This window comes from Dermacentor variabilis, chromosome 7, assembly GCF_050947875.1.
Source record: "Dermacentor variabilis isolate Ectoservices chromosome 7, ASM5094787v1, whole genome shotgun sequence".
Classification (NCBI taxonomy): Eukaryota; Metazoa; Arthropoda; class Arachnida; order Ixodida; family Ixodidae; genus Dermacentor; species Dermacentor variabilis.
The window spans coordinates 153,669,753-153,697,751 of record NC_134574.1 but is presented as its reverse complement, the minus strand read 5'-3'; the positions used below and the strand labels follow the sequence as shown (position 1 = coordinate 153,697,751).

The window sequence follows — 27,999 nt, the reverse complement described above, 5'->3', positions numbered from 1 at the left end:
CGCTTGGGCCGTTTTGATTTCGCCTTAGTGAAGTGCAGTTAGAAAGCAGGCGAGAGCTTGCGTGGACAAGGAACACGCAGATAACACAGGCTTCCAAGAGCAAGGGTGATGTGGTGTCAATGCCCTCTCTCCTCACGCAACACCTAGCACGCTGGTGTTCCGTTTTGCTCACTCTCCTCCATTGAGGCATGCTCGGTCTGTTGCATTGCAGGCAATGGGAGCTCCATCGAGGTGCGCTTGTGATGTGGCATCGCAGCCAGGGGGAAATTATACAGATGCTGGCCACCACCTTTTTCGGTCAATGAGTGATTTGACGCTGTTGTATCATATATAAAACAGAGTGCACATTAATACACGCTGTCTGAAAACAGTGTATATAACGGCGAGTTTGTGATGTTGTACGTCTTTCATCTAGCAACATGTGCTGTCGTTTCTTTCTTCTTTTCTTTTTTTCTTTTTAATAGCGTTGCGTTCATGGTGCTGCAGACGTGCTGTGATGGGGTTCATGGCGACCAGTAAATTGCCACCTCTTTCAAACTGCCGAGTCTTCTCAGCCTGTTCAGAAATCGCCGCCAGGTGGAAAGGAAGTGAACTGCATAGAAAATGAAACTGTAATGGCTCTACTGTAAGATAGATGGCGCAGTGTACTTGTGAGTGCCATGGAATGTCTCGAAAATGGCGCTCGAAACCATCGTTAGCTGGCTAAAGATTCCCAATGGGTGCAGTAGGGTATAAGTTAACGAGGCTCCACTGTATCAGTATTTAAGTACCACTGGTTTTCATAGCAGATTTTGAAAAGCAGCTCTTTCCGAGTGCAAACAAAACATTTGGTAATTTGGCCTTTTGCTTGGTTTCAAAAATCGGTGCTTCAAGCTGAAATTTGTTTCTTTTCTGCGATGTTTTGTAGGTATTTTGGAAGTACCATGACAGTTACGAAATACTTTTTGTGAGTGTTCGAAGTCATTGTACTACAGCCGCCAATTTTTGGCAAACGTAAGGAAAAAAACATCACACCTGCATCACATCAGTGCTTCTAAGGGCCTGCACACATATTTATTTCAGCCAACCATAATGTACCCAACTATTTAATGTCACAGTAAATTGCAGTAATCCTCAGGTGATACTACATGTGCAAAATATTACGCAGTCACTTTTAATTGGGACACTGCTGTTTATTGACATGCTTTCCAAGTGTTCTTGATGCATGTGGTGATTGTCCTCGCATGTGTGTTTTCAGAGCTGTGGGTGTCCAGCTTGCTCAAGTCTGCACCGTCAAGTGTGGGGTCCAGCGTGTCGTGTGCCTCTTCTCAAGCATCTCCCAACCCAGACCATAATGCCAATGTCCATGTGTCAAGCTTTAAAAAGACCTTGCCTGTCAACCCAGTGGTCACCTCTCCAGTGGCTGCAGTCAGGCCAAACTTTCTTGCGCTTCAGAGTTCGACAGCTGACATTGGTGAATTGGCAGCTCAAGTTCCTGACACCCCTTCCCCACCTGCAGAAAGTGAGGCTGGCTTTGTGTCCGAAGTGGCTGGCAGGTCAGCATTCTATGTGGGTGTGGACTCGACTCAAAATGCACCTAGCAAAGCTGCACCCAGCAAAGTTGCACCCAGCAAGGCTGCACCTAGCAAAGCTGCACCTAGCAAAGCTGTACCTAGCAAAGCTGCACCTGTTAAGTCTCCATCCAATAAGAACAAGCCGTCTCCTCCAGCGGAGGAGGAAAAACCTCGGTGCCTCATGAAGCCATCACCGCGCAGGCGGCGGAAACTCCCAGAGTCTTCACCTGAAACTTACTACTCCAGCAGTCTTGCTGACAAAATTAGCGACTATGAGGACATTTGGGGCACAGCCAATGGGCGTGGGAGTGACAGTCCTGCTCCTGTGCTCTCCACCTTTAAGCCAGAAAGTCTCGTGTGCCAGTCTACACAGACAGAAGTACACGGTGGCTCCTTGCCCGAGGGACTCGATGTTGCTGGACAGATGCGGAGCTTGTCTCGTTCTATGCCTGGCATGGTTAAGAATAAAGCCCAGCCAGGACAGTTTTCCAGCCCTTTCTATAGTGAACCGGTGGACTCTCTGTTCCTCGTGGTGTCATCTGCAGTTGAACCACTGCAGATTGATGAGGTGTCGCCATCTGCATCAGCACACCGAGAACGACCCCTGATGCGGCATTCGGAACCTAATGTTCACTCTTTGCGAAGCAGTACACAGCGCTCTTCTGACCTGACTACCACATTTGACGATACGAACTCGTGCACTTCGGACCACTTGTTGGCAGTGTCTGCACCCGCTTTGCATGGTAATTCAGGTGATGGACCTCCAAGTCGTTGTGGTCGGTCGTGGTCGGTAGACCCCTCTTGGAAATGGCTTGTATCAAGTGATGAGGATAACGACAGTACTGCTGGAGACTTGAAGTTTCCCACCGAGGACGTAGACGACTCCGAAGTTGGCGGGCTTGAGGAAAACGTGTCTACAGTAGAAGAGATCATTGGCATCTCCATGCCGGACTTGAGAGTGCCTCCAGCCCCTACGCTGACTGAAGGCAACGTGCTGAGAGCATCCCGTTATGACAACCTTGATGCAGTGTCGGTAGCTGAAAGTGTGGCTACTGATGGCAGCAGCAAGCACAACCATGGTGAGGACGATGCATTAACAGAGTTCTGTGAACCTTGGGACAGTCTGCGATGGGAAAGGCTTCTACGATTGGTGGAGTCTTCTCCGGATGCCCCGGAAAGCAAGGTCAGAGATCTGGCATAAGCTACCAGATTTTTGTAGTGCACAAAACGCAGACATTTTCAATGTTAGTCACTTTTGCCTATATTTTTTAATATGCCTGGACACATTATGCTGAAACATATTACAAGATCTTGCTTATATCTAAGGCTTCTTAGAAGATGAGGCAGTTAGCCACACAAGGAATGCCAACAACATTCAGCTCTTCCAGCTCATACAATGTGTGAGAAAAGGGCCTTTATTTTACAGGTACAAAATAAATATTTGTCCTCTAGGAGCTGCAGCTACAGATCTGTCACCCCATAACATGCGATCACAGCAATGTTATGGGAGAAATGCAGGGGTTTATAGGCAGTGATAAATTAGTTTCGTATGTTTGAGATGTTATTTAGTTTAAAAGAAGACATGCCAACGAGAGGGATCAATCTCATGATCTTTCACATTGTGTGCCGTGCTCTTGTGATTCATCTGTGGTGTTGCCTGTTTCTTCCCTACCCCTCTCCTTTGTGTCTTTTTGGCTATGTTGGTAGGCTTAACTACGATTGCTCTCTTAATGAAACCCTTGCTTCACTGTTTTCTGCCCATCAGTAGCAGTCGACTGGTTTTAACCAGTCTAATGGCAGCTGGCAATGTCTTGTGGTTAGAAATTCAAGCTTCCATCTCTTAACCCAGTAAGACTCAAACACAGTTCCATATCAAGGCTAATTAGAGCTTGTTCACATTTATTTCTGGCCATTTGTACAAAATAAGAATGAAACCTTATTTGAGTAAGAACTTTTTAAGAACTTTAGTGTAGTATCTAATTAATTAGTTAATTATTTAAATAATAATGTGTTCGCAGTACTGTTCACATTTGCAAAGCGCACTCATATGCTGGAATGTGTGCTATAGGCTAGGTGTTAACTTTTCTATGATTATGTCAGAATCTTAAGGTATCAAAATCAGTGTAACATAAATGGCACATTGGGCTGCAATGTCCTGACAAGCTTAAATCTCCTTAAAGCTTGAATAATGAAAAATGTAATTTGTTAACTAGTTAATGAGTGTTAGTTGTACAGGTCTGTGTGGGCACTGTGTGAAGGATTCACGGCCCAACTTTTTCCTTGTTGCAAGAATGTGTAGCCACTGTGAGATGTGCAATCATCTGGTTCTTGCATGCCATTGTTTGCCCAAGTCCCAGGCCTTATCTGGTTCAGAGGGGAAAAAAAATTAGCAGACATTAACTATACTGTTTCTTGTGTATTTCTGCTGGGCTGTTTTTATTTGTTGAATCCTTAAAGAAATGGCCCATGTCTGGCCAAGTGCATTAAAAAATTCCGAGTTAGCTTAGAAGGAAGAATTTTATGTGCCGTCCAGGAGCCTTTTCTGGCTTTTGCTAGGAAATCTGGGCTTTTTCACTGGTCGTAAATCCTTTAAAAAATTAAATTATGGGGTTTTACATGCCAAAATCACTTTCTGATTATGAGGCATGCCGTAGTAGAGGACTTCGGAAATTTCGACCACCTGGGGTTCCTTAACATGCACCTAAATCTAAGTACACAGGTGTTCTCGCATTTCGCCCCCATCTAAATGCGGCCGCCGTGGCCGGGATTCGATCCCGCGACCTCCATGCTCAGCAGCCAAACACCATAGTCACTGAGCAACCACGGCAGGTAGTCGTAAATCCTGCTCTTCACATGTGCCTTCCACTCCCGGCAGACTTTCTCTCTTTCCATATTTTGTATTAGCCAAAGTGATACCCATCAAATAAAACATTTATTCAATCAATCAATTCTAGCTGCACAGCTCAGCCTTTTTTATACAGTATACTGAAAAAGTATTTCTCTTATATTTTTTCCCCCTCCAGTTTCAGCTGTACCGAATGCCTTCACATGCAAAATTTAATAAGTGTTAGGGGAAAAGGTGATCCTAAAACTGAAGCTTTTCAAGAGGGGGTGACTGCTGAATGTTGGAACAAACCTTCATGACCTGGATGGTACAATGGCTATTAAAGAAATTCCATATGGCCTCAGCTATGAAGAATGCAGTTTGTTTACTATATTTATTATCGGTTTTGGGAAATAAAGTGTTTCTTGCTCTGAATTTTTGGGGTGTGCGAATATTCAAAACTTTCAAATAATGAATAGAATAATGTCCTGTTCGATTTGGTCTTCAAATCGAATAGTCGCTATTCGTCAGTGCAAATATTCTTTTAATACTTTTCAAATACTTCAAAATGTCAACTGTGGCCAAATAAGCATGAAACTAGAGCAAAAGCGCAGTAAATTTTTGCCCCCGCGGGCACAGTATAGGCATAAAACATGAGAACTTTCATAGTGTAGTTGGCTACATCAATTAGGTAGCCATACTTTACAGGCTGTATAGTGATAATTCACTCTCTGAAGAGCCCTATGCATGCGAAGGATGTACTTGTTGGCTCCTAATTCTCCATTTGTACTCTTATTGAACAATGCTTCACAACATACTATCTAATAACAGAAACTTGCTAACTTTAAGAAAACTGGGATGTGAACATTGTTTTATATTACTTGTGGTAGTGGCCATTCATTGTTCGAAAACTGTTTGCTATTTGATTCAATTCGATTTGATTCTGGCACTATCCGATCCATATTCTATTCTGTCTCAAAAATCACTATTTGCACACCCTGCTGAATTTATTTGTCCTCTTCATGTATGCTTCATAAGAGAAAATGGTAGAAACTTGAGCATAACCTTCACTGGTTCTTGCTTTCTCTTTTTTTCTCTACTGGTCATTGAAGGTAAGAGATTAAGGGTAAATCAGTGTTCCTCCATAGAAATGACATGCCCTGAGCCTGATTGCAAAGTTTTGCCACTGTTATTCTAGGCTGAAGAGTCAAAGATATCCACCGACTCCTTTGATACAGCGTCGGCAGTCAGTGGGGAGGACTTGCTCCTTTCTGAATGTCCAACCCTGGCATTGGAGCACAAGCGGTCGAGTGGTTTTCAGGAACACCTGGATATGCTTCTAGGTCAGTATTTGAAGCACTACACTTGTATAACACATGGCTCTCCATCGTGTTTGTAATCTTGTCCCTTGTCTTGTAGCTTCGAGGAAATTGGGAGGGCTGTACAAGAGGGACTCGACAGTGGGCGCCGATGTGAAGAGTTATATATTCAAGTAAGTTGACTCTAGCCATTTACTCAGTTTGAGCAGGCTGCATAAGTATACGAAGCATTCTAATTGCATGTAGGAGTTTAGCAAAGCACCTAATTGTGTAAAGACCTTCATTGAACAAAAGTTATTCTGCATTGATCATACTCGATGACGAAGTCCTCAGTGGCAACTCTGCTTGCCTTAGCTATTGAACATGAACCTCTATTAAATTTTTGGAGTTTCGTGTAAGTGAACAAAGCGGTTGTTATGATAAGACACCTATATTTAGGTAAAATAAATATAGCTTGGTGCAGTGTAAAACATGCTGTTGAGAAATTTTCCAGCAGTCATGCTCAGCTTCGAGGAAGTTGTAGTAGTGAACAAACAAATGAAGTTTTGTTCTTTGTGAAAAAAGTTTCAGAGCTATGTTTAAAAAGGTGTCAGTTTTGTGTTCTTCTTTAATGTTGTCCTACAGAATGCTTAGTTTTGTTAGCAGGAGCAAAATTATGCATAACATACTGTTCATTACCGCTGTTGACTGCACCACACACGACTTTGTTAATTTCGTTTGTATGCTGTGTTTTTCATGTGTGCATACGAGTTTTTAATTTTTTCTCATTCTTTTATCTCTCATTATCTACAACACCTGGAGTAGCACGACAAACTTGTCGCTAGACTAATCCCTCTGGTTATCATCAAACGATTTCTTTTGCTTGCGTTTTTTGCTATATGCTGGTTGACACATGTGGTTTCCTTGATATTTATTCATCAAATATGCGAGCTTTGTGGACATTAAGTAGGCTACGTGATGCGAATAACATGGCACTGAGTGTTGAAGAAGCTATTGTCTGAGGCTAGTGAACTGGGGTGATGCAGCGCAAAGTTTCTGACTGGTTTAGCTCTGAAGAGCAAAAATGTGGAATATGTTTTCTTTTGTCCAACACTGTATATTCCACTCTTTCTGTACCTAAAGACAGCCTGAAATGTGTTACATTAGCAAGTTCTTTTGCATTACTCATGATGCCACTTTATTTTTCAGCATTCATGTGAAATGTGGAGCTTTCTGAAGTGCGAAACAATGTAGTCAGGCCATTTACAGTGTACACAGCCCCACGCATGAGTACAAATTTTATCATCAAGAGCTGATAAGAAGGCTGGGAAAGATAAAACCAAAATAAAAGGCTATGAACGAAATGCAGAAAGGGCGACTCGCCAATCTTCAAAGCATGGTCCCCCCCCCATAAAAAACAAAGAGAAAAGAACCTTTGCATCTCCAATCTAAGGTGCACCTTCCAAGAAGCTGATTTCTTTTTTGCTCAGTCATGTACATGTTACCATGATTATGACTGCACTAAGCCATGCTGAATATTCCATTTTTTCCTTTAGATTGGTGCAAGAGAGGAACACAACCTTTGCCATGACAATAGAGAATTTCATCCAGTGCACACGTGAGAGCAGTGAAACATCTCCTGCTGTGGTCATGCGAAATGTGAGCATCTCCTGTTGGCCCTTTCCTTGTCATGCTAGATTGTGTCAGGTACAGTGCGGTCCACTGTTAAAGGAAACACTCAAATGTGTGGCTCTCTCGTTGCTGGTGCCCTAGCTGCAAGTGGCTGTGGAAGCAATGTCGGCGCACTGCACAGGTGTGCCGAAAGGTGTCGGAGCTATTGACTACAAGTTGTGTGTTGCAAATCCAGGCGATTGTACTGTTGCGAGAGAGGAAAATCTGGACAAACTCTGCACTCAAGTGTCACCATTTAACAGTGGACCCCTTTGTACATGTGTACCATGCATAATTAATGGCCTATAGTTGGGATCACACCACTTGGCATTCTGCAATTGCAGATGTCACCACTTGGCATTTTGCAGTCGCATATGAATGTCAGATTTTGCATTGCCATATTCTTTGCATTTGTTTTTCTCATTAAGCTTGCAGTTTACTTCAGTAAGAGGTTATAGCAAGCATAAGGCAAGTGACACCTAAAGGGCCCATCGTCAAGTTTGGGCATTGTCAGGCAAGTGCAGTGTGTAGATCGTGTGCTGATGATTGTGTGTGCGAGGTAACACATCGCTGTATGCTGGGAAAACTGCTGAAATTTCAAACGGAAGCCTGTGCACCCTGTCTCTCGAGCGAGGCTCGCTTCCTGCCCAAGAGTCAATGCAACATGCATAACTGCCTCTATGTCAACGTACTGCCCAAAGTGTACTGCCCTCATCACAAGTTTCTTTGGTAAATTATTCAATGTTACTGTAGTTATTTGTCTGGTTGTTTCATTACACAGTTTAACGTTCAGAGGAATACAAAACCTGTAAACCGAATGTCTACGAGTCCTCTCCATTTTTCTTTGTCCCATAGCAAATAGCGACAGAATTCCTTGTCATCTTGTCGTTCCCTCACACACATGCTCATGCAAGCAGATAAGCAGTTTGTCCTCTAAATTAACTTGAAGTAACTATTTTTAAAAATTTTGCTAACGTTCTTTGTGGCGTCAGCTTACGCAGCTCGGGCAAGAGCAAACATGTGACCGTCGGGCATCGGATACGCTGTGGTTTTACAAGGCACGGCTACTGTAAACATTCACTTGGGAAAGGTTGGTGTTTCGTATGCGAGGAACCTGCACTGCAAGTTAACCAAGGGAACAGATTGAAAAGTTGGCAGGGCTCCTGATGTAAATGTAATATGGCCTCGACTCAGGTATGGGAGAACGTAGGGAAGGAATCTTGCTTGCGAAGGCTGTGCGAGGCAGTAGGAGAGCACCTGTTGTGTGGAGGGTAGCCCACCTCCGGGCACCACAATTTATCAACTTTTAAATATGAAAAATTCTCACAGTAGAACACTCCTTGGATGGCTGTTTATAACTCGTAGATCATAACCAAATTTCTGGCAGGGCCTGGTGAGGGACTTTTTAAGTAGGGGTGTGCAAATACTCGAATATTTGATTTGAAGTCGAATAGTGAATGTTCGAATAATACAATTCACAAATTTAATGCCTAGAATTAAATGTTTCAAATATTCAGTTCGACCAGGTCGGCCTGGTATGGAAAGCATGGAAGCATGCGCAATGGTTGGGTCAGTTAGCCCTGGGAAGGTGCGCTGATTGTATTAGATACACATGTTCAGTGCTTTTGCACGCAAATTCAAGCAGTTTGGAGCTTTCTGCCCATATGCAAACGCACAGATCAACTTGGCATGCGTGCTCGTGGTACTTGGTTGCTTGCATGCGCATATGATGCTTCAATGTCCATTAATCTAACCTGTACACATGGTCTTGCTACCGATCACGGATGAGCCACCCATTGGTACTGTTTTGATCCGACCGCTGGTACGATCTGTTGGGAACTCGGCGCTGACGCCCGTGGTTGTATCTGGGTCGCAAGCCCCAAGGGTAGCGTTGGCCTGGCGGCCTGGGGTACAACTGGAAGCATCCGAAGGTCCCGGCAAAGCATGAGTCGACTGGTAACAACGAAACAACTTGTTTATTTTAACATCGCAAAGAGTTGGCGGTCAGGTTGACCGAAGTAGAGAAACGGGAGAGCACTTTTCTCAACAGAAGAAATCGGAGCCCTCCTTTTGGCGTCCGGGGGCAGCTGTTTTTATACTCTCGCAGTTGAGGGCAAGAAGGAACCCCTCAAAAGACGAGCACGTGAATGTACAATGGGCTAATGGTGACGCACACTGTCGTAGCGATGCCGTAGCACCATGTCGAGCACGATCTCGTAGCACCCTGTCGTGGCGCTGCCGGTCGGACACAATGACTGTAATGAGAGGATGGTCCCTGCTTTGGCATCGCCTGTTTCGGGCACAATGACTGGAATGAGATCCCTGCTTTGGCATCGCCTGTTTCGGGCACAATGACTGGAATGAGATCCCTGCTTTGGCATCGCCTGTTTCGGGCACAATGACTGGAATGTGAGGATGATCCCTAGGCGGTCGCATCGCCGCAGTCGCGCCTGGAAACACCTGGCGATGAGTGTTGCGGCGACGACGATCGGGCCAAAATGTCTGCCGCCCCGCCGCAGTCGCGCCGGCAAAACCACGTGTCGCAGGCGAAACGCAACAGACCGCCCCGCCGGGGGAAGGAGATCCCGATGGACAGGGGACTGCATCCGCTGTCCGGAGGGATGTCGCTCGATGATGCTCATAACCGAAGTCGGGCGTCCCTCGACGTTTCTTGAGCGCAGCGCACAGAGAAGGCCTCGTTCTCTTGTTCAGGTTCGCACGGGACACTGCAAAGTGACTTCGGGAGAGTTCACATTTTTGTTCTCGTTCCCGGCAAGCGTTAGAACTACGCTGAAACTCAACCGCTCAGTCAGCAAGCACGGCACAACCCTCACTAAGCCCTACCAGGCTCTTTCCCCTTTTTATACCACTGCCTAATTCCTTACAGTAGTCTAGCATCACTCAGAACGCGTCCACAAATTGGAAAATTGCACTAGAAAGCATATCATCACTTTGAAACACTAAACAAAAGCAATATGTTAAAAAAAAATCCTGCCTCAGGAAGAAAAACATCAGTAACCAACAATTTTGAGGCTGATTCCTACGTTAGGGGCTTCGACTTAAGCCATCGGCGTTACCGTTGAGACTCCCCTTTTTGTAACGCACCTCAAAGGAATATTGTTGTAAAGCGAGGCTCCAGCGCAGGAGGCGGCCATTTTTGGGAGAGATGGTCTGCAGCCATTGGAGAGGGCAGTGATCCGTCTCAATGATAAACCTTGAGCCGGCTAGATAGCATGACAATTTCTGAACGGCCCACACGAGACATGCACACTCTTTCTCGGTGGCGCTATACGCCTGCTCACGACTGGTCAGCTTACGACTAGCATACAGGACGGGGTGTTCTACTTCTCCATTTTCCCGTTGGCACAGTACAACGCCCATGCCTCGCTCACTAGCATCGCACTGAACAATGAACCCTTTTGTATAGTCTGGCGATCGTAGCACAGGCTGGCTTGTTAGGGCACTCTTTAGGGCGCTAAAAGCTCTTTCCTTTGTCTCGTCCCAGACGACTGTTTGAGGCTCTGTCTTTCTTAGAGCATCCGTCAGGGGAGCCGCGATATCAGAGTACCTAGGGATGTACCTCTGATAGTAGCCGGCGACACCCAAGAACGACCGAATATCGGTCTTGGTGCGCGGTTGCGGAAAGTCTCGCACAGCGGCCACTTTTATTTCAGAGGGGCGGCGACGACCCTGACCAATCACGTGACCGAGGTAGACAACCTCGGCCTGTGCTAACTGGCACTTAGGAGCCTTGACTGTCAAGCCCGCTTCGCGCAGGCGGGTTAGCACTGCCCGCAAGTGTGCCATATGCTCAGACCAGGATGCGGAGAATATCGCTACGTCGTCTAGATACGGTAAAGCGAATTCTTGCTGTCCCCGCAACACTTTATCCATGAGGCTTGAAAAACAGTATGGCGCGTTCTTCAAACCAAAACTCAACACTTTAGGACGGAATGTTCCCATTGGTGAAATGAACGCCGCATACCTCCTAGCCTCTTCTGTAAGTGGAACCTGCCAATAACCCCTGACAAGATCTAGGGTGGAAATAAACTGAGCGCTACTAACTTTCTCAAGGCGCTCCTCGATGTTAGGGATCGGATAAATTTGATCCTTAGTGATGGAATTAAGCCTGCGGTAGTCGACGCAAGGACGAGGTTCCTTGCCCGGTACCTCAACTAAAATCAAAGGGGAGGTATAATCACTCTCACCTGCCTCAATAACACCGAGCTGTAGCATTTTCTTTACCTCAGCCTCCATAATATCGCTCTGGCGGGGTGACACCCGATACGCCTTGGATCGTACTGGCTCTGGGGAGGTAAGTTCTATATCATGAGTAAGTACAGAAGTCCTACCAGGCCTCTCAGAGAACAGACCTTGAAACTCTTGTAATAGCTGGTGTAGTTCGGTTTTCTGCTCAGGCGACAGCGGCGCTTTACTGATAAGGTCACTAATGACTTGACCGGTGTCTTCCCTGTTCGTCATTGAGCCTAGTCCCGGAAGCTCGACCGGAAGCTCTTCAGGAACGTTTACCATCATGCACACCACTGCTTCCCTTTGTCTATAAGGTTTGAGCAGATTACAGTGGTAAACTTGCTGTGCTTTCCGCTTTCCTGGCAGACTTACCACGTAGTTAACGTCCGACAGTTTCTGAACAATTCGCGCTGGGCCCTCCCACTGCACGTCTAGTTTGTTGTTTAGCGATGTGCGCAATATCATGACCTCATCGCCAACCTCAAAACGACGGGCCCTGGCTGTCCGATCATAATAAACCTTGGCCCTTTGCTGGGCCTTTGTCATTGCTTCACCTGACAACTCCTGTGCCCTTCTTAAGCGTTCGAGGAGCTTAAGCACGTACTCCACCACGACTGGGTCGTCGCCCCTACCTTCCCATGATTCTCGAAGCATGCGAAGCGGAGATCGAAGCGAGCGACCGTACACCAGTTCAGCTGGCGAAAACCCCGTAGCCGCATGCGGCGCGGTCCTTAAAGCAAACATCACCCCAGGCAGACACAGCTCCCAGTCAGTTCGATGTTCAAAACACAACGCTCTCAACACGCGCTTCATGACGGAGTGGAGCTTCTCAACGGAATTCGACTGTGGGTGGTACACTGAGCTGTGTAACAGCTTTACCCCACACCTTTCGAGAAAAGTTGTCGTCAAAGCGCTAGTAAACACTGTGCCCTGATCTGATTGAATTTCTGCAGGAAAACCAACTCGCGCAAATATGGACAGTAGTGCATTGACTATCTCAACTGAGCTGAGTTCTTTAAGCGGCACTGCTTCAGGGAACTTTGTCGCTGGGCAGATCACAGTCAAAATGTGTCTGTACCCCGTGGCTGTTACCGGCAGAGGTCCCACTGTATCAATAACGAGCCGTCTAAAAGGCTCCATAATGATAGGTACCAATTTCAACGGCGCCCTTGATTTGTCCCCTGGTTTGCCCACCCGCTGACAAGTGTCACATGTCCTCACGAAATGGTCTGCGTCCCGAAAACACCCTGGCCAATAGTACTCTTGCAAGAGACGGTCCTTAGTTTTCTTAACTCCTAGGTGTCCGGACCACGAACCCCCGTGTGACAAGCGCAACAGATCCTGACGATAGCATTGAGGCACGACCAGCTGATCGAACTCCACTCCTCGGCGGTCTAGATACTTCCGGTACAGGACTCCACCTCTTTCCACAAAACGCGCAGTTTTCCTGGCGATACCTTCTTTGACATTGCAGCGCACGTTTTCCAGGCTGCCATCCTTTTTTTGCTCGGCTATCAAAGCCGACCGGCTGACTTTTAGCAACCTATCAAGTCCGTCTGACGTAGGCGCGATGAGCAAATCAGTAGATAGCTCTTCTAACTTTCCCGTGTCGGGCGTTTCCTCTCCAGTATCTGGCGCCTTTAACGTTACAGACTCAAGTTTATTCAGTTCGGGCGTGCTCGGAATATCAGCTTGCTGCGCCTCTGACCCTTTTTCGTTGTTTGATAACGTCGGCCCCGCAACTACCGCCTTTGCAGCGAGCTCCCGAACCTTCGATCTGGTTAAGGCCTGAACACTAGCTTCACCAAACAAAAGCCCCTTCTCGCGCAGGAGGTGATCGGACCTGTTTGAAAATAGGTACGGGTACTGGGGTGGCAGCATAGATGACACTGCCGCCTCTGTCTCAAGCGCTCCGAAAGGTCCTTCAATAAGCACCTTTGCTACTGGCAGACACACGCTATGAGCTTCCACGGCTTGCTTGATCCACGCGCACTCGCCCGTGAACATATGGGGTTCTACGTAAGATGGGTGAACTACATCCATCGTAGCTGCGGAATCGCGAAGCACTCGGCACTCTTTCCCGTTCACGAGGAGGTCTCGCATGTAAGGCTCGAGAAGCTTCATGTTCTCGTCAGTGCTGCCTATTGAAAAAAACACAACTTTTGGTGTTGTTTCCGGACACTGCGCCGAAAAGTGACCCGGCTTCTGGCACGTATAACAAACGCCCGCTCGCCTCATCTCGAACCGCTTTCTGCGTTTGGCTGCCGCCGTCTCTTTACGTCTGGTCGGACTGCTTTCACTCGCATCCGCACTACGCGTGTCCCCCTTTAATCTCATGGGTGTGAACTTCGGCCTCTCAAACTTCGAGCCAAATTCACCCTTTTGACCGTCCTTAGCTCCGCGAGCTCGACGCGTCACAAACTCCTCGGCTAGCTCAGCGGCTCTAGCCACCGTACTCACGTCTGGCCTATCCAAGACCCAGTATCGCACGTTCTCCGGTAACCGACTATAAAACTGTTCTAGCCCGAAACACTGCAGAACTTTATCGTGGTCACCAAACGCTTTCTCTTCTTTGAGCCACTCCTGCTTGTTCGACATAAGCCTATACGCAAACTCTGTATATGACTCACTTCTGCCTTTCTCATTTTCCCGAAACTTCCGACGGAACGCCTCCGCAGACAGCCGGTACTTTTTTAGCAGACTCGATTTTACTTTGTCGAAATCCTCTGCTTCCTCTCTATCCAAGCGAGCGACTACGTCGGCCGCCTCGCCGGGTAACAAAGTGAGCAAGCGCTGTGGCCACGTTTCCCGAGAGAACCCCTGCTTCTCGCACGTTCGCTCAAAGTTAACCAGGAACAAACCAATGTCCTCTCCAAGCTTAAACGGCCGCATCAGGTCAGTCATTTTGAACAATACGCGTTCTCCTGCACCGTGTGCCTGACTTCCATTACGAGCGCGTTCCATCTCTACCTCAAGACGCTTCATTTCCAAAGCGTGTTGACGGTCACGCTCTTGTTGCTCTCGCTCTTTCTGTTCTTTACGTTCACGCTCTTCTTTTTCTTTCTGTTCTTTACGTTCACGCTCTTCTTTTTCTTTTTGCTCTTTAAGTTCGCGCTCCTGTCTTTTTGCAGTCTCTCTCTCTTCAATGGTCTCAAGGCATTCCGACAGCTCGTCATCCTCAGCCTCTAACTCAAGAATAGCCTTTATCAGTTCTGGTTTTCTGAGTTTGTCCGAGACATCCAGACCCAACTCTCTTGCAAGCTCCAACAATTTCGGTTTGCGCAACGACTTCAAATCCATGGCTGCTCTGAATGCTGCTTTCTCTACTGCTTACTATTGTCTTGCCGCAAACTAACCCGGCAGCAACGACAACCACAATTACCAGCTCTGTTTCTAACACTAACAAAAGCCTGGCAAAGCTCAGAAGAAGAAAGTCCCGCACTCACCAAACCTCGCAGGCAGGAATTCCGCGCAGTCGTTCCGCTGCAGGCAACCAGTCATCACACAGGGCTCGTTGCACTGCTCCCGGATCGTCGTTGAGCTGCTCAGCATACCGTCAACTGCATCTCTTCGCTGCTGGCCTCCGTTGTCGCGATCTCACCGCTGGCAGACAGTTGTTTGAAGTCGGAGGCGATCTCACCGCTGCCAACCAGATGTTTGGGATCGGACTGCTGGTACGATCTGTTGGGAACTCGGCGCTGACGCCCGTGGTTGTACCTGGGTCGCAAGCCCCAAGGGTAGCGTTGGCCTGGCGGCCTGGGGTACAACTGGAAGCATCCGAAGGTCCCGGCAAAGCATGAGTCGACTGGTAACAACGAAACAACTTGTTTATTTTAACATCGCAAAGAGTTGGCGGTCAGGTTGACCGAAGTAGAGAGACGGGAGAGCACTTTTCTCAACAGAAGAAATCGGAGCCCTCCTTTTGGCGTCCGGGGGCAGCTGTTTTTATACTCTCGCAGTTGAGGGCAAGAAGGAACCCCTCAAAAGACGAGCACGTGAATGTACAATGGGCTAATGGTGACGCACACTGTCGTAGCGATGCCGTAGCACCATGTCGAGCACGATCTCGTAGCACCCTGTCGTGGCGCTGCCGGTCGGACACAATGACTGTAATGAGAGGATGGTCCCTGCTTTGGCATCGCCTGTTTCGGGCACAATGACTGGAATGAGATCCCTGCTTTGGCATCGCCTGTTTCGGGCACAATGACTGGAATGAGATCCCTGCTTTGGCATCGCATGTTTCGGGCACAATGACTGGAATGCGAGGATGATCCCTAGGCGGTCGCATCGCCGCAGTCGCGCCTGGAAACACCTGGCGATGAGTGTTGCGGCGACGACGATCGGGCCAAAATGTCTGCCGCCCCGCCGCAGTCGCGCCGGCAAAACCACGTGTCGCAGGCGAAACGCAACAGTACATATTAGCTATGAGTTTTCTGTGACGGTTTGCAGCCTGTTATCACATCCGCTGTCGGTGAGTTTTTGTGACAGGTGCACCTTTGGCCACACTGCTGCCTAGCCCGGAGCTGTGTCATTAAATGTGAACGACTAAAGTTACGGTTTTGTATAGAGTCAACACAGATATAATCACAGCGGTTGCACAACCCTCAGAAAGCCAACAAACCACCTCGCCAACGAAAGCGAGTGTATGGGATGACTGTTGAATTTATGGGCGCCATTCTTGCGGAACACTGTGGGGTCGCCCCCTCTTTCCCTAGGCACACATTGGTCTCTTTTCGTAGCTTCGAGCGACTTGTCACTAGACTAGCTTTGGATTTACATGGCGGACTTGAAAATGTCATGTCACCAGTGCGCCTACACCCAGCTGCAGACACATTCACACAGACAGCAGATGGACACGGATGGAAGAGAAAAAGAAAGGGCAGGACCGGGGGGGGGGTGGAATCATGCAAGCTTGCCATGGGCCTCCCACTTTTAGAACTTTACTGTCGGCACCAACCGCGGTTGTTCCATGTGGCGCCAATGACTGCTCGAAGCGGTGGTGGGTCATGTGATGCGCATTCTCTGCTTTTGTCTGTTGTGCAAATTGTCCTTAACAAGCTGCCGATAACCCACAGCAACCACCTGTCATAAAGATGGAAAAATCCACCTGTATTATGGAAGAAAATAGAAAGCAAAACTTTCTAAGCAATAGAAGATTGCCATTAAGTACAGTATATGGCCCACTATTAAACTGAAAGCCTCATTGGTATTTAGGACAGCTTCGCTATCTCTTCAGCTTCAGAGGGGAAAAAAAGCACTTCATTCTATTTGACACACATTCTATTGTAAAACATATTTTCCAGGCCTTTTTATACAAATTGAGTTATCAGTGCTGGCATACTAATTTGGTGTTCCCTTTAATAAAAGTAGCGCATACTATGGATCTCGATTCTTGTTATAGTAATGTGAGTAGGATCCTGAGCTTGTGAAACACCGTATCTCTTGAGAAAAATTTGTAAGCATAAATGTTTGTCAAGTTTTCTCATGTTTGATATTTGATTCGATGTTTCCCTTTCTTTCTTGATTTGATTTGATATTTGATTCGAAACCTACTATTCTATATTCGCACACCCCTACTTTTAGGTGTTCTGGGAGGCTACTTAAGACACGTGAAAGCACAGGGAGGTATACAAATATGACAACGATGATCAAATCTGAGCAGAAGAATTGTGCTACCTTTGCAGAAGGATTGAAATCCGGGCCAGTTGGTACATAGGTGAAGGAAAAACCAGTCGCAAAACACAAAGGACAAGAAGAGAGGTTCACACCGCACCGACTGGTGGTGTGAACCGCCTACCTCCTATGAACTTTTGTGATGAGGGATAAGCTGTGCGGCAGAGAAGTGCTGCAATTCTGAAGCTAGTTGCAGAAAGGTCTAGTTGCATAAAGTTAAATGTCTTAACTGGGCTACAAATGAAAAAGAGAATAACCTTGATATGCCCAACGTATCATATATGCTACACTGAGTTTGATACTTGAAAATTAGGTTTTTTAAAGCACTGGAAACCTAAGGCATAGCCTATAGTTGTGTTTAGCCTATAGCCTATCATTTTTACATGCTGGAGCAAGTTCTTGGAAAACTTCAGTAACCTGATTACAAATTATTCAGTTCTGTACTATAATTCAATTTTAACATGAGTAACTTTCTTTTCTCATAAATGTACTATTTATGGCCAGAAACAAAGGCAAATAAGTTGTTCTAATAGTTATTGATGTGGAACTGTGTTTAGGCATCACAGGTTTAAAATTATATCTGGTGATGCAGTCAGCTTAATATTTTTTTTTAACCAGATCCCAAATGTGCCTGTTGGCTATGCTTCTTGCAGATCCGGCAGTTCATGAGTGGCATGAAGAACTATCTGCTCAAGCATGGAGAAGGCCAGTTCGAGCAACTGGTGCAAGAAGAACAGTCCAAGGTAAGTCCTGGACAAGGCTTGTTGTACCAGTCAGTCTTGAACATGCGTAGAAGTTGCTGAGGTGTTCTGCAATAAGCCACTTCTGTTGCTGCCATGTGAAGGTAATGATAAATTGGGCGCCAATTCCTACAACTGCCTATTAACCAGTTCTGTTCTGCTGTTGCAATGTTTTTGAGCTTGTCACTTGCAGCATGCTATGCACAGAGTACAGGAAAATGGCAAGTGTATTTAAAGGGACATATGTCCTTGATGTAAAAGCTTTATGCAGAAATCAAAATTCGAAGAATTGCAGTTTATAGTCCTTAAAAAACATATCTGCCAAAAATATATATATTTATATTGGTAAAGTACAGTGCCAAATAACATCAAGAGTGCTGTTATTTCCGACGCAGAAACGCTAGCCCAGCTGAAATTCTTCAAGGACATTGGACAGTGTATAGGACACAAATAATATCACTGACAGAAATGTATGCATGCTTGATATTGGCACTTTGAAGTGCCTGCTGAACCTTGGAAGCTGCTAGCGCTACCACTCACAAGTCATATCTGCTGCAAAGCCACTTGCCAGAGAAGAAAATTCTCCCATGCTCTACGTTCATGTGTTCTTTTTAACAGTGGGGCCACGGTGTACCAAGCAACTTTCTGTTGAATGCAGAGGCACTAGCCATGTTGCTGATTTTGCTGGCTCTGTTGGTGTTATGATGAACATGCTGTAAAAAGCTTCAGGAGTTCCGATTTATTTTTGTTGCTCTCAGATATTCAGAAAAGTAAACAAATAAATGTCAAAGGCAATGTTGTTTGACAATTAAAGCTGATCAAACTATAGTTGCTGCACAGTCCACGAAAGACTGCAGCTACTGAAAGTCTCCAGCAGCATTGACACGATTGGAGTCGTAGTGGACTGAGCCTGTTACAATGTGGAGTGAACCTTTGCTGATGCTTCTTCTTCTAGCTGAAACCAGATGAGTTCATGAATATTGATGCAATCATCGAAGTGTCACTGCATCGCTTGGTCATCAAGCCTTTGCGGCGCTACCTGTACCAGCTTTTTGTCAAGCAATACACGCAGTGAGTGCACTATTTTTATTGTTAAAAATTTAATTATGGGGATTAACAACCAGAAGTGCTTGCAGTCTATAAAAACAGGGGCCCGGGAGGGGGGTGGTGCAAACGGGCATTGAATTAATTTTTACCACCTGGGGTTCTTGAATGTGCGCACAAGGCACACATTCTCGTAATGAAGCGATACCAACCCATTCAGTTCACTGCATATCTTAGAGAGTTAACTGTTGCAGTCTGTTTGACAGTGCAGTTTAGCCAAACAGGCCAAATGAATAAGGTTGGACATGTCAAAATGTAGCCAGCCACCAATGTTTTCAGAGAACGCAAGCCATAAAAACGTGGAATTTTTTTTTTCTGACTTCACCTTGCAACAGGGAATAAGAAGGTACTTTTGCATTGTGGTGATTACACATAGAAGTGCGCAACTTAGTTCTAAGGTAAAGGAATTCACTGACTTGTTTCTTTTTCAAAGGTTTATGTGTTCTGAATGTTTTTGAATGGTAAAGTGCCCTGTAAATAGCATGAAAAGATAGCGCTGTGAATGTTGTCGATTTCTTAGCTTGCCTACGTAAAGGATGCAAGATGCATTGTAGAACCAAAAGGTAGAAAGCATGCTTTTGTCTCTTTCATGCCTGCATTCTGCACTGGTTCCTTTACACAAAAAGCTAAAGCTTCCAAGAAGGTTGTCAGATATTTTGCCTGACATGCTTTGACCACAGTGTCCTTCCTGTCATATTGAAATTGTACAGCGGGAACTGCTGCCCAGCAGCCATCCCACTTTTGCAGTAACTTTTTGAGTATTGAAAAGTGCTATCACAGCAAGTTGTTTTAATTCATTTTACAAGCTTTGTACCTTGCTGTGTCCACTGCAGCATAACATGGTGTGTTGAGAGGTGCCATCCCATTCTTCATTGCTGCATTGCATGGAGGTAAATGCTTATGAATGGCTTTTCAGATGAAGTTGCAATGTCTGGCTGTTCGTAGTGTTTCTGGTGGCATACTCAGTCTCACCAGAAGGCATCTTTTTCTGGTGTTGCCATTTTTCCAGGTCTGGTGCTTTGAAGCTGTTGTCAGACAGCATGAAGTATGCCCGCACCAAAACAGCTCAGGAGCTTGGAATAAAGGTATTCAAGTTGTGAACTTCGTCTGCAATATAAGCTGAAATGAAGTTGTTTTGTTGTAACTGAAAAAAAAAAAAGAAAGTGAATAATCAGGAGAAAAGAAAGAAAGTGGCTGAATTCTTGCTTATGAGATGCCAGTGCACAGTTCTCTGAACATGTGTCAGTAGCAGACTATGTGGGAGGATGGTGCTGTTAGGTTTGCCAACCATCCCAGACATAGTGCCGTCTTTGTCCACTTACAAAGTTGGCAACTGTAGGTGCTGTTGGCTTCATGTTTGCACATATTAGGTATACCTAGACACTGCTCAGTCAAATTATAAACTTGCCTGTCCTTGTTTTGTTTTGTGAGAGTGCTACTACGGCAAGTCTGTGCTTTTAATTATAAAGTGCAGAAAGTGTCAGTGTATGCTATTTTCCAGCTAGCAGTGTTGTTTGCGTGTGATAACCTCCTCATGTCTAGGCTTGCATGAAGTTGCAGGGATGGAGCCACATGTGTGAGGCACCTTACTTTTGTTAAAAGTATTTGGTTGCACACTTTTGCATAAGGGACAGTTATAATGTGAGTGTATGCTGGGGTGTTGCTCGTTTAGTATTTCAGCCAGTGTAGAAATGGTTGGTTGCATATTTAGTGTTCTTGTCTTGCAGCAGTGTTGGCTCCAAATGTCCATGACTTCTGATATTCACCTTCTGTCATAGATTAATTAGATGCTAATGATTAGTTCCATTTACCCTCAGAGCTTCCCACAAGATAAACCATTTCAACTACAGTCAAATCTCATTAATTCGAACACGCCTAATTCAAACTTCCGGTTTATTCAAACTGACGCTGTGGTCCCATCAAAGTTATGTGTATTCCATTGGGCGAAAACACCCGGTAATTCGAACATGCAGGCATTTGCAATGGTTAATTCGAACATACCACATTCCAACAGTGCTCTCAGCAGTGCACCAAATCACATGATGGCGCCCCCAACCAGCATTGTCCTGATCCCGCCATAGAGGAGAAGCTTAGGAGAAACCCCCTTCGAAGTTCCCGAAACTTGTGCGCGGAACGGGTGCATACAGGAAAGTACGGCACAGCCGTGCGGCCCCTATCTTGAAAGCGATCTGCAATGGAGACAGTCTACACATCTAGGCGCACCGTGCTGTGATCTCGTCGCTTAGTTCATGTTGAAGCAAGAGGCCGCACAAAGGTCAATTCGCTTGCTTCTGCTACCACACGTCCTCGCTCCAGCGTTTTGATAAACAATTTCTGCGGTCATTGAGACGTGTTCATGTTTGCTAGTGTGCGTGTGGCACCATGCTTGTTAATTTAGTTAGTAAGTGAATGTTCAAAAGTTTATGCGGCCAGTATAACTGCTATCCTTACATTTCGTATAGCAGTCTGCTAATTTGTATCGCAATCGATGCTTCGCCTTTCAGGCAAAACTACAACTTTTTATTTATCACAACTTTGGTGCATTGGGAATAAATCTTTGTTTTTCCAAAAGAGAGAAAGTTGTATTTCTGTGTGAAAGAGTGAGGTGCACAGTACTGTAAAGGACTCTTCTTTGTTTAGGTCACGGCAAACAGATGCGAGTTACAATCAAGGGCGGGTTTTTTTGTTCTTTTTTTGGTCATGGAAAATGGGTGCACATTACAAATCGAAGGCGCATTAGAATTGAGTAAATACGGTAGGCGGCAGAAGTAATTAGCACCATCCATCAAACTGGCGGGAATGCAAAGTCGCTTCCCTCCCACCCCTCCTCGTGACTTCGCTCCCCTCGCCCTGTCTCTCGACTCCTTCACCTTCGATGGCCCCCCGAACACACCTGCCTCTGTGCTCATCTCATCTCAAATAGACCTGAAAACTCGTCACAAATAGACCTGACACATGCGCTGTCATAGCTAGTTGCTTGTTTTGTACATTCCAAGTCATAATTGAGGTACTCAGACCTCACACCTTCGTGGGCAACATTACGTTAAAAATAAAGGAAAAATTAATAATGGGCTGAAAGTGAGCCATAGCAGTTAGAGTTACTGGTTTGGCTAGCATAACGTTACACTTGGACAACAGAAAGAAAAGAACACCATTGTCCTGTGTCATCCCCACTTACGTCATCCCCGCTTCCTTCGTCCCTGTGTGATGTCGCACTGGCTGAACCAATCAATATACACAGACTAGCTGAGAAAAATTCATTCATTCACTCGATTCATTCAATCATTCATTCACTCATTGATTTTTATTTCTGCATTTCGTACAATAGAAATGCAGAGAACATGGACGAAAAGCTTGTCTTATGACAGCTCAACAATGTCCACATAACCAGGCACAAATTCAGTTATAATGCCCCTATACCACTTAGTGGTCTAGCAATGAGGATATCTTTAATGTAGCTCTGTGTGTGTTTTTTAAGTTTGAGTTTGTTTATAAAAACAGAAATTGCAAAATGCATGTTTACAGGCAAGGGTTCTACAGTAGCGATGCCAAGAATGTAACCCTCGGTTAAAAATTACAACAAAACTGTATAAGTTGCTATAGGTTGGCAACAATTCAACACAACAGCAGGATGAACTAACAGCAGAGAGGACACAAGCAAATCGACTCCTAAATATGGAACCAAGCGATGCTTTATTGCAATACAGTGTAAGCATAGAAAACATTGGAAGAGGCAGAGCGTATGCAATTTGAGTAGTAGAGAAACAAACAAGCTAATGACACAGTGTAAAAGTTGTGAAAAAATGAGGAAAAATACAATGTGGCAATGAAAGTACAACAAAAAAACAGTAACTACTTAAAATCACAAGCAAGAAAATAGGGTAAATTATGAGAGGTTCGTATAAAAATTTTTAATGAAACTTTGAACCACGTTTCACTAGGCAGGTAGGTTGTGGAACAGGCGAACTATTCCAGGATGCAATGGTAGTGATTGCAGATGTGCTTTAACTGTACATAGCTAGTGTACACGAATGATAACAAGAAATCATAATTAGAAGCAAACCTAGTGCAGGGGGAGGTATGCTTAGTGGTTGTCATGCAGTATTTCTTGCCCCAACCAGAGTGACTTCGAGCCACCACGGGGCGTCACATTGGAGCTGGTGCAGCATTTCCTGCTCAAGCTGCAGAAGGCCTACTCACCACTGAGGAAGCTGGAGAATCTTCTGTCAGCCATATCCGTCATATATAGCAGTGTGAGTGGCCTTCGTTTCATCCTCTCCCCTATTATTTCATTCGTTTCTTTCTCCTTTTTTTTTTGGAATTGATTCCATTAGTAACAAATGAAGAGCAACTTGAGGTGGAAGTTCTTTGCCCACTTGCATGTGCAAGTATGATGGCATGCAAGAATGTCTGCCAAAAAATATCGAAGCCAAAGCAACAGTTATGCAATGAAATTGGAAATGAAATTCGAGGGCCCTAAAGCACCATGAAAATAAGTGTGCTCCTTGAATTACAGTAGAACCTCTCTCACACATTTTGAAAAAAAGAAAAAAATGTGAGAAAAAGCGTACTAACAGGGAAAATGTATGGTCCAAAGTAACTAAAAATTTCACAGACGCAACAGCGTTGTGCAGATCTTTGCGGCATGAGACGCCGACGTGCATTGAGCTGGTGGTGCTTCTGCACCACCATAGTTTTCACTGTAATCAAAAATTTTGGCCACTGCATGGAATCTGTATTAGTTTTCCAGACGTGATTCGTGTGCAAGATGATGCGAATGCTACAGCTATGAACAAAATTGCTGCTGTGCCCTTGGTTTCATTGGTGAGGCTATATCTTGGGTTTTCGAGTGCCACTTCATTGCAGAGTATAAGGAGGATCGCTACAAGGTATTACTGCAAGAAGAGGAGGCTTACTCAAAGAAAAATAGGGGTAACACGGGGAAGGTGGAAGATGGAAATTTAAGACAGTGAGTAAAACGAGAGCAAAGTAAAGGTGGGAGCCCTTGTTTCGACTGGTGGAGTTGTCTTCTTAAGGGCGACATATGCTTTCGTCGGCACAGTATATACAGGTAGGGGGAGGGGTTAAGGTGGGTGGGTGAGGCAACGACCGAAAGTGTGTTAGCAATGAGGGTGCAGAACTGAAAAGAAAGGTGTGCTATTTCAACATCGGTGGAGGAATGTGAGGCAGCCCCGTGTGTCAGCCGGCTGTGGGTTTTCTCATGGAAGGGGCCTGGACCATAGGAGGGGTCATCTGTTTCGCTGGAGGTCAGTGAGCTATCGCCTCTCTGAAAGAGAGAATAAAAGAAGCGGCAGAAAATGGTGCTCTTGAAAAAAAAAATTACTGAAAATGCAATTAATATATGAATTTAAAAAAAGAAAGGAAAGGGAGGAAAGGAAATATAAAACAAAACACTATGCATCCTAATAAAAATAATTAAGTTAAAATTACAAAAAATAGTTAAATTATAAAATAATTATAGAATTATGTAATTAATAGTTATAATTATAACAATTAATAAATTATAGAATTATATAAATAATTATAAATAATTATAGTTAAAATAGTTAAATTATAAAAAATATTAATAATTAAATAATTAATTAATTAACTATAGCTTGAAATTTAGCATAGCAAATAAATTCTAAAGCTCCCTTTGAAATGTTTATGCATATTGATTGCGATGTCTTGAACTTATGGATGAGGTATGATTCTCTGTATTTTCTGTCTCACACAGAACGTAAATTTGACTCTAGGATGTCGAGTTTAAGTTCATCAAAGTTATGGCCTGGTTGGCTGAAATGCTCGTCAACGGCTTTGGGAAGCTTTGGATTGCTTAATGCTTTGTTTGTTCTTTTCTTTCCTCCCTTTCCTTCTTTTATATTTTTATTTATGTATTTATTCCATTTTAGTAATTTTTTCCAGGACCACCATTTTCTGCTGCTTTATTTATAAGCAGTTTGCTCTTCTGAGCCTTGTGTTCTGCAATGCATTTAATAACCACTCAAGAGTTTCTATGGGTACAGGTGCAGAGGGACCGCAAGTCGCAACCTGAGGGCGAGTCATTTTCATTAGGTGCTGATGGTAAGTACAAGGAGGATTTTTGTATCGTCCTTTTGCTGAACGTAATTTGAAGTCATGTAGTGCAAACTGATAATTAAACTGGTTCTCAGCAGCCCATGAGAGCCTTGGACACGCAAGTTAAAGGGGCCCTGAAGCACTTTTTGCACATAGTAAGAAAACGCTGCTTATCTGTGTGCAAGGCTCCTGTTAACCCTTTGAGGTTCAATTTTTTTCACCTATTGTGACCTCTCACGGTCACTCTAGTCCGCATCAAAGCAGTCACAGTTTAACTCGCTCACAGAAGAGCAACCGGCACATTTTCATAGCGTAATCGAACCGTGTATGTGAGCCCATGCAAGAAAACTCAATGGTCGTACACCCATCAGAAAAACCAAACAAGTTGAAAACTCGCAGTAATCAATCCTTTGTCCCATCACCAACGAGGGGCAGCCAGTTCTCGCGAGCCTCAAGAATAGAAATGCAGGCATGGCAGCATCATTCATGTATGGTGGCATCGTTTGTATGTATGTCCAGCATTTAGCACTGACACTTTGAGAGATTATAAATCAGGTAGACATCCATTTTTACGAGCACAATGAACAGAAACAGCCTGCAAGACAAATCCACTTGAAATGAATCTCCAAGATCGCATCAGTTCCTAGATATAATTTCCCAAAGTGTAGGACGAAATACATGTGTGTTCCAGTTACTTTTGTACTTCAGTGCATAAAATAATATTTTGGTAAATAAAGTAAGTGAAACCATAGTGCATTTTTCGGCGAGTCTGATCTTGCATATCTACGAACCGGTGTCATATTGAAAATTCATTCCAAGTGGATACGCCTTGCAGACTCACGGGCTACTATTTGTAAATTGCAGTATGTGCCATAATGTAATTAAGAAGTTAATCAGTGAACTTTTTACATTAGTTTAATGTGTGTTTTGATTTCTCATGCAAGTAATGTCCACCTCTCTCAGTATGGGTACCTAGCTCATGGACTAGAACTATGTTATCTGCTACAGGCGATTTTTAAAAATTGCAGAGAACCTATAGCTGATCACCCCATTCACGCACGCACACATGCGCGCACACACCCACCCACACACACACACACACACACTTACACACGTGCACACCTCTACCATGTGACCAGCTTCCCACACTTCACACCCAACACTTTTTTCCACTTAGACACTCCTAATGCTCACACATGAAAAAATCGACAAATTAATAGTTCGTGTACAGTTAGCATCAGTACAGCTTTTCTTTCATTTTTTAGCTTTTATTTGCTTCATTGGCTGCTTGGGTCGCTTTACGGGGCCCCTTGTCTGCCGTACTTTCGCCTGCTCACCTCACAAGAGTGCTGATTGGTATGTGCAGACTTCCTGCCCATCTTTCTGCACGTTCTGGTGCAATGTGGCATGGTGTCAGCTGAAGTGGAAGCCGACTACATGTGGGGGCTGTTGCACCCTTCTCTGCTCACCGGTGAAGGCGGCTACTACCTCACCACCTTGAGCAGTGCTGTGCACGTCCTCAAGTCTTTGCGAGATGGTGATGAGCAGGCTGGTGCTGCTACTGCTGCGACCACACCCCCGCAGTCCACGCAAGGTTCTTCCGGCAAGGTGTGTCTCGCCACCTTTCCTTATCATGTAATACTTCCCTTCTCAGAGGAAACCAAACTTTTCAAAAATGCATTACCGCTCACTTGTACAATTTGAAGCAAAAATGCTGAGCCTTAATCATGAACCGTTCCATGCACTTAGTTGGTGTCAAGCAGTCATGCCCCTGGTGTCTGTCACTGGTTGTAGGAGGCCTCTGCCCAGCCACCCATGTTTCGCTACCCTCGAATGGCTGACCTCCAGGGCTTCATGCAGATTGTCATCCCGGATGAGCTCAGTGGCAGCATTGTGGCCAAGACGCTGCCTGTGCTGCCCCACATGACTGCCAAGGAAGTTCGTGAGTACCCAGAGACGGTCTAGTTCATGTACCAAGAACATTGCCCACCAGCAAATGTCACTCAGTGCAACCTTTCTACTCCTTCCTTTGCAGGAAAGATGATAGCACACAAGTTCAGGGTCACAAATCCTGAAGATTATGGCCTCTTTAAGCTAGTCAAAGGAGAAGGTGGGTGCATACTCTATACTCCATTTCATTCTTAGCAGGTAACGCTGCAGCAGTCTCGAAAGTAGTGCGGTCATGGAAGTCTCACTCTGCGCATTTTTGCAGTGCGGTTGTTTTTGATTCGCGATGATTTGTGTGGAATAACTGCTTCATGTACAGTAGACTTCCAGTTCGATTCCGGTTAATTAGATTGAATTTGCTGAAGAGTGAAATTGCTGAACACACGTCATCTCCGTTTGTAAACGCCTATTTTCAACCTGCCCGAGGAAGATTTTCAAGCAATAACTGTAGCCCACAGTGTCTGATTACGGTATTTACCCAATTATAATGTGCACTTTTTTTTTTTTTTTTTCCCCTGGGAGATTGGGCCAAAAATTGCCTGACGGTGCAATCGGATCAAAATCGGCTTCATAGCGTTTGTATGCTTTACCGCATAACATGAATTTATTGCGGCGAAGCTGCCTTTAGAAAACCGGCCGTCATTGTGCAACACATATTACACTCTTGCTCGCTTTTCTTGCTAAAAATCCAGTGTGCAGTAGATTTCTGCTATGTTTTGGAGGTTTAATGTCATTTATTCGTTAGTTTTCTGCTTTGGACACATAGAAAGTGGGCGCACATTTGATTCAGGGGTGTGATAGAATTGGACAAGTACTGCCTAATGAATCAGATGTGTGTTTTGCCGTTTTTTCTGTATATT

General features: G+C 45.0%; 1 protein-coding gene across 5 annotated transcripts in view; it reads left to right on the top strand.

Annotated features, from left to right (window-relative positions):
• The window catches only part of spri (Src homology 2 domain-containing protein sprint), a 55,296-nt gene that overhangs the window by 17,656 nt on the left and 9,641 nt on the right, over positions 1–27,999 (top strand). For 4 of the 5 annotated variants that reach the window (XM_075699706.1, XM_075699708.1, XM_075699707.1 and 1 more), the window contains 12 exons: positions 1,238–2,736; positions 5,576–5,720; positions 5,797–5,869; positions 7,232–7,334; positions 17,924–18,013; positions 18,966–19,081; positions 20,124–20,199; positions 23,236–23,367; positions 25,141–25,198; positions 26,559–26,800; positions 26,987–27,134; positions 27,228–27,302. In XM_075699706.1, coding sequence (XP_075555821.1) covers positions 1,238–2,736; positions 5,576–5,720; positions 5,797–5,869; positions 7,232–7,334; positions 17,924–18,013; positions 18,966–19,081; positions 20,124–20,199; positions 23,236–23,367; positions 25,141–25,198; positions 26,559–26,800; positions 26,987–27,134; positions 27,228–27,302 — 2,757 coding nt within the window. Of the gene's footprint in view, positions 1–1,237; positions 2,737–5,575; positions 5,721–5,796; positions 5,870–7,231; positions 7,335–17,923; positions 18,014–18,965; positions 19,082–20,123; positions 20,200–21,128; positions 21,312–23,235; positions 23,368–25,140; positions 25,199–26,558; positions 26,801–26,986; positions 27,135–27,227; positions 27,303–27,999 lie in introns of those variants that run through there. The other variant, XM_075699710.1, reaches the window with a different exon arrangement.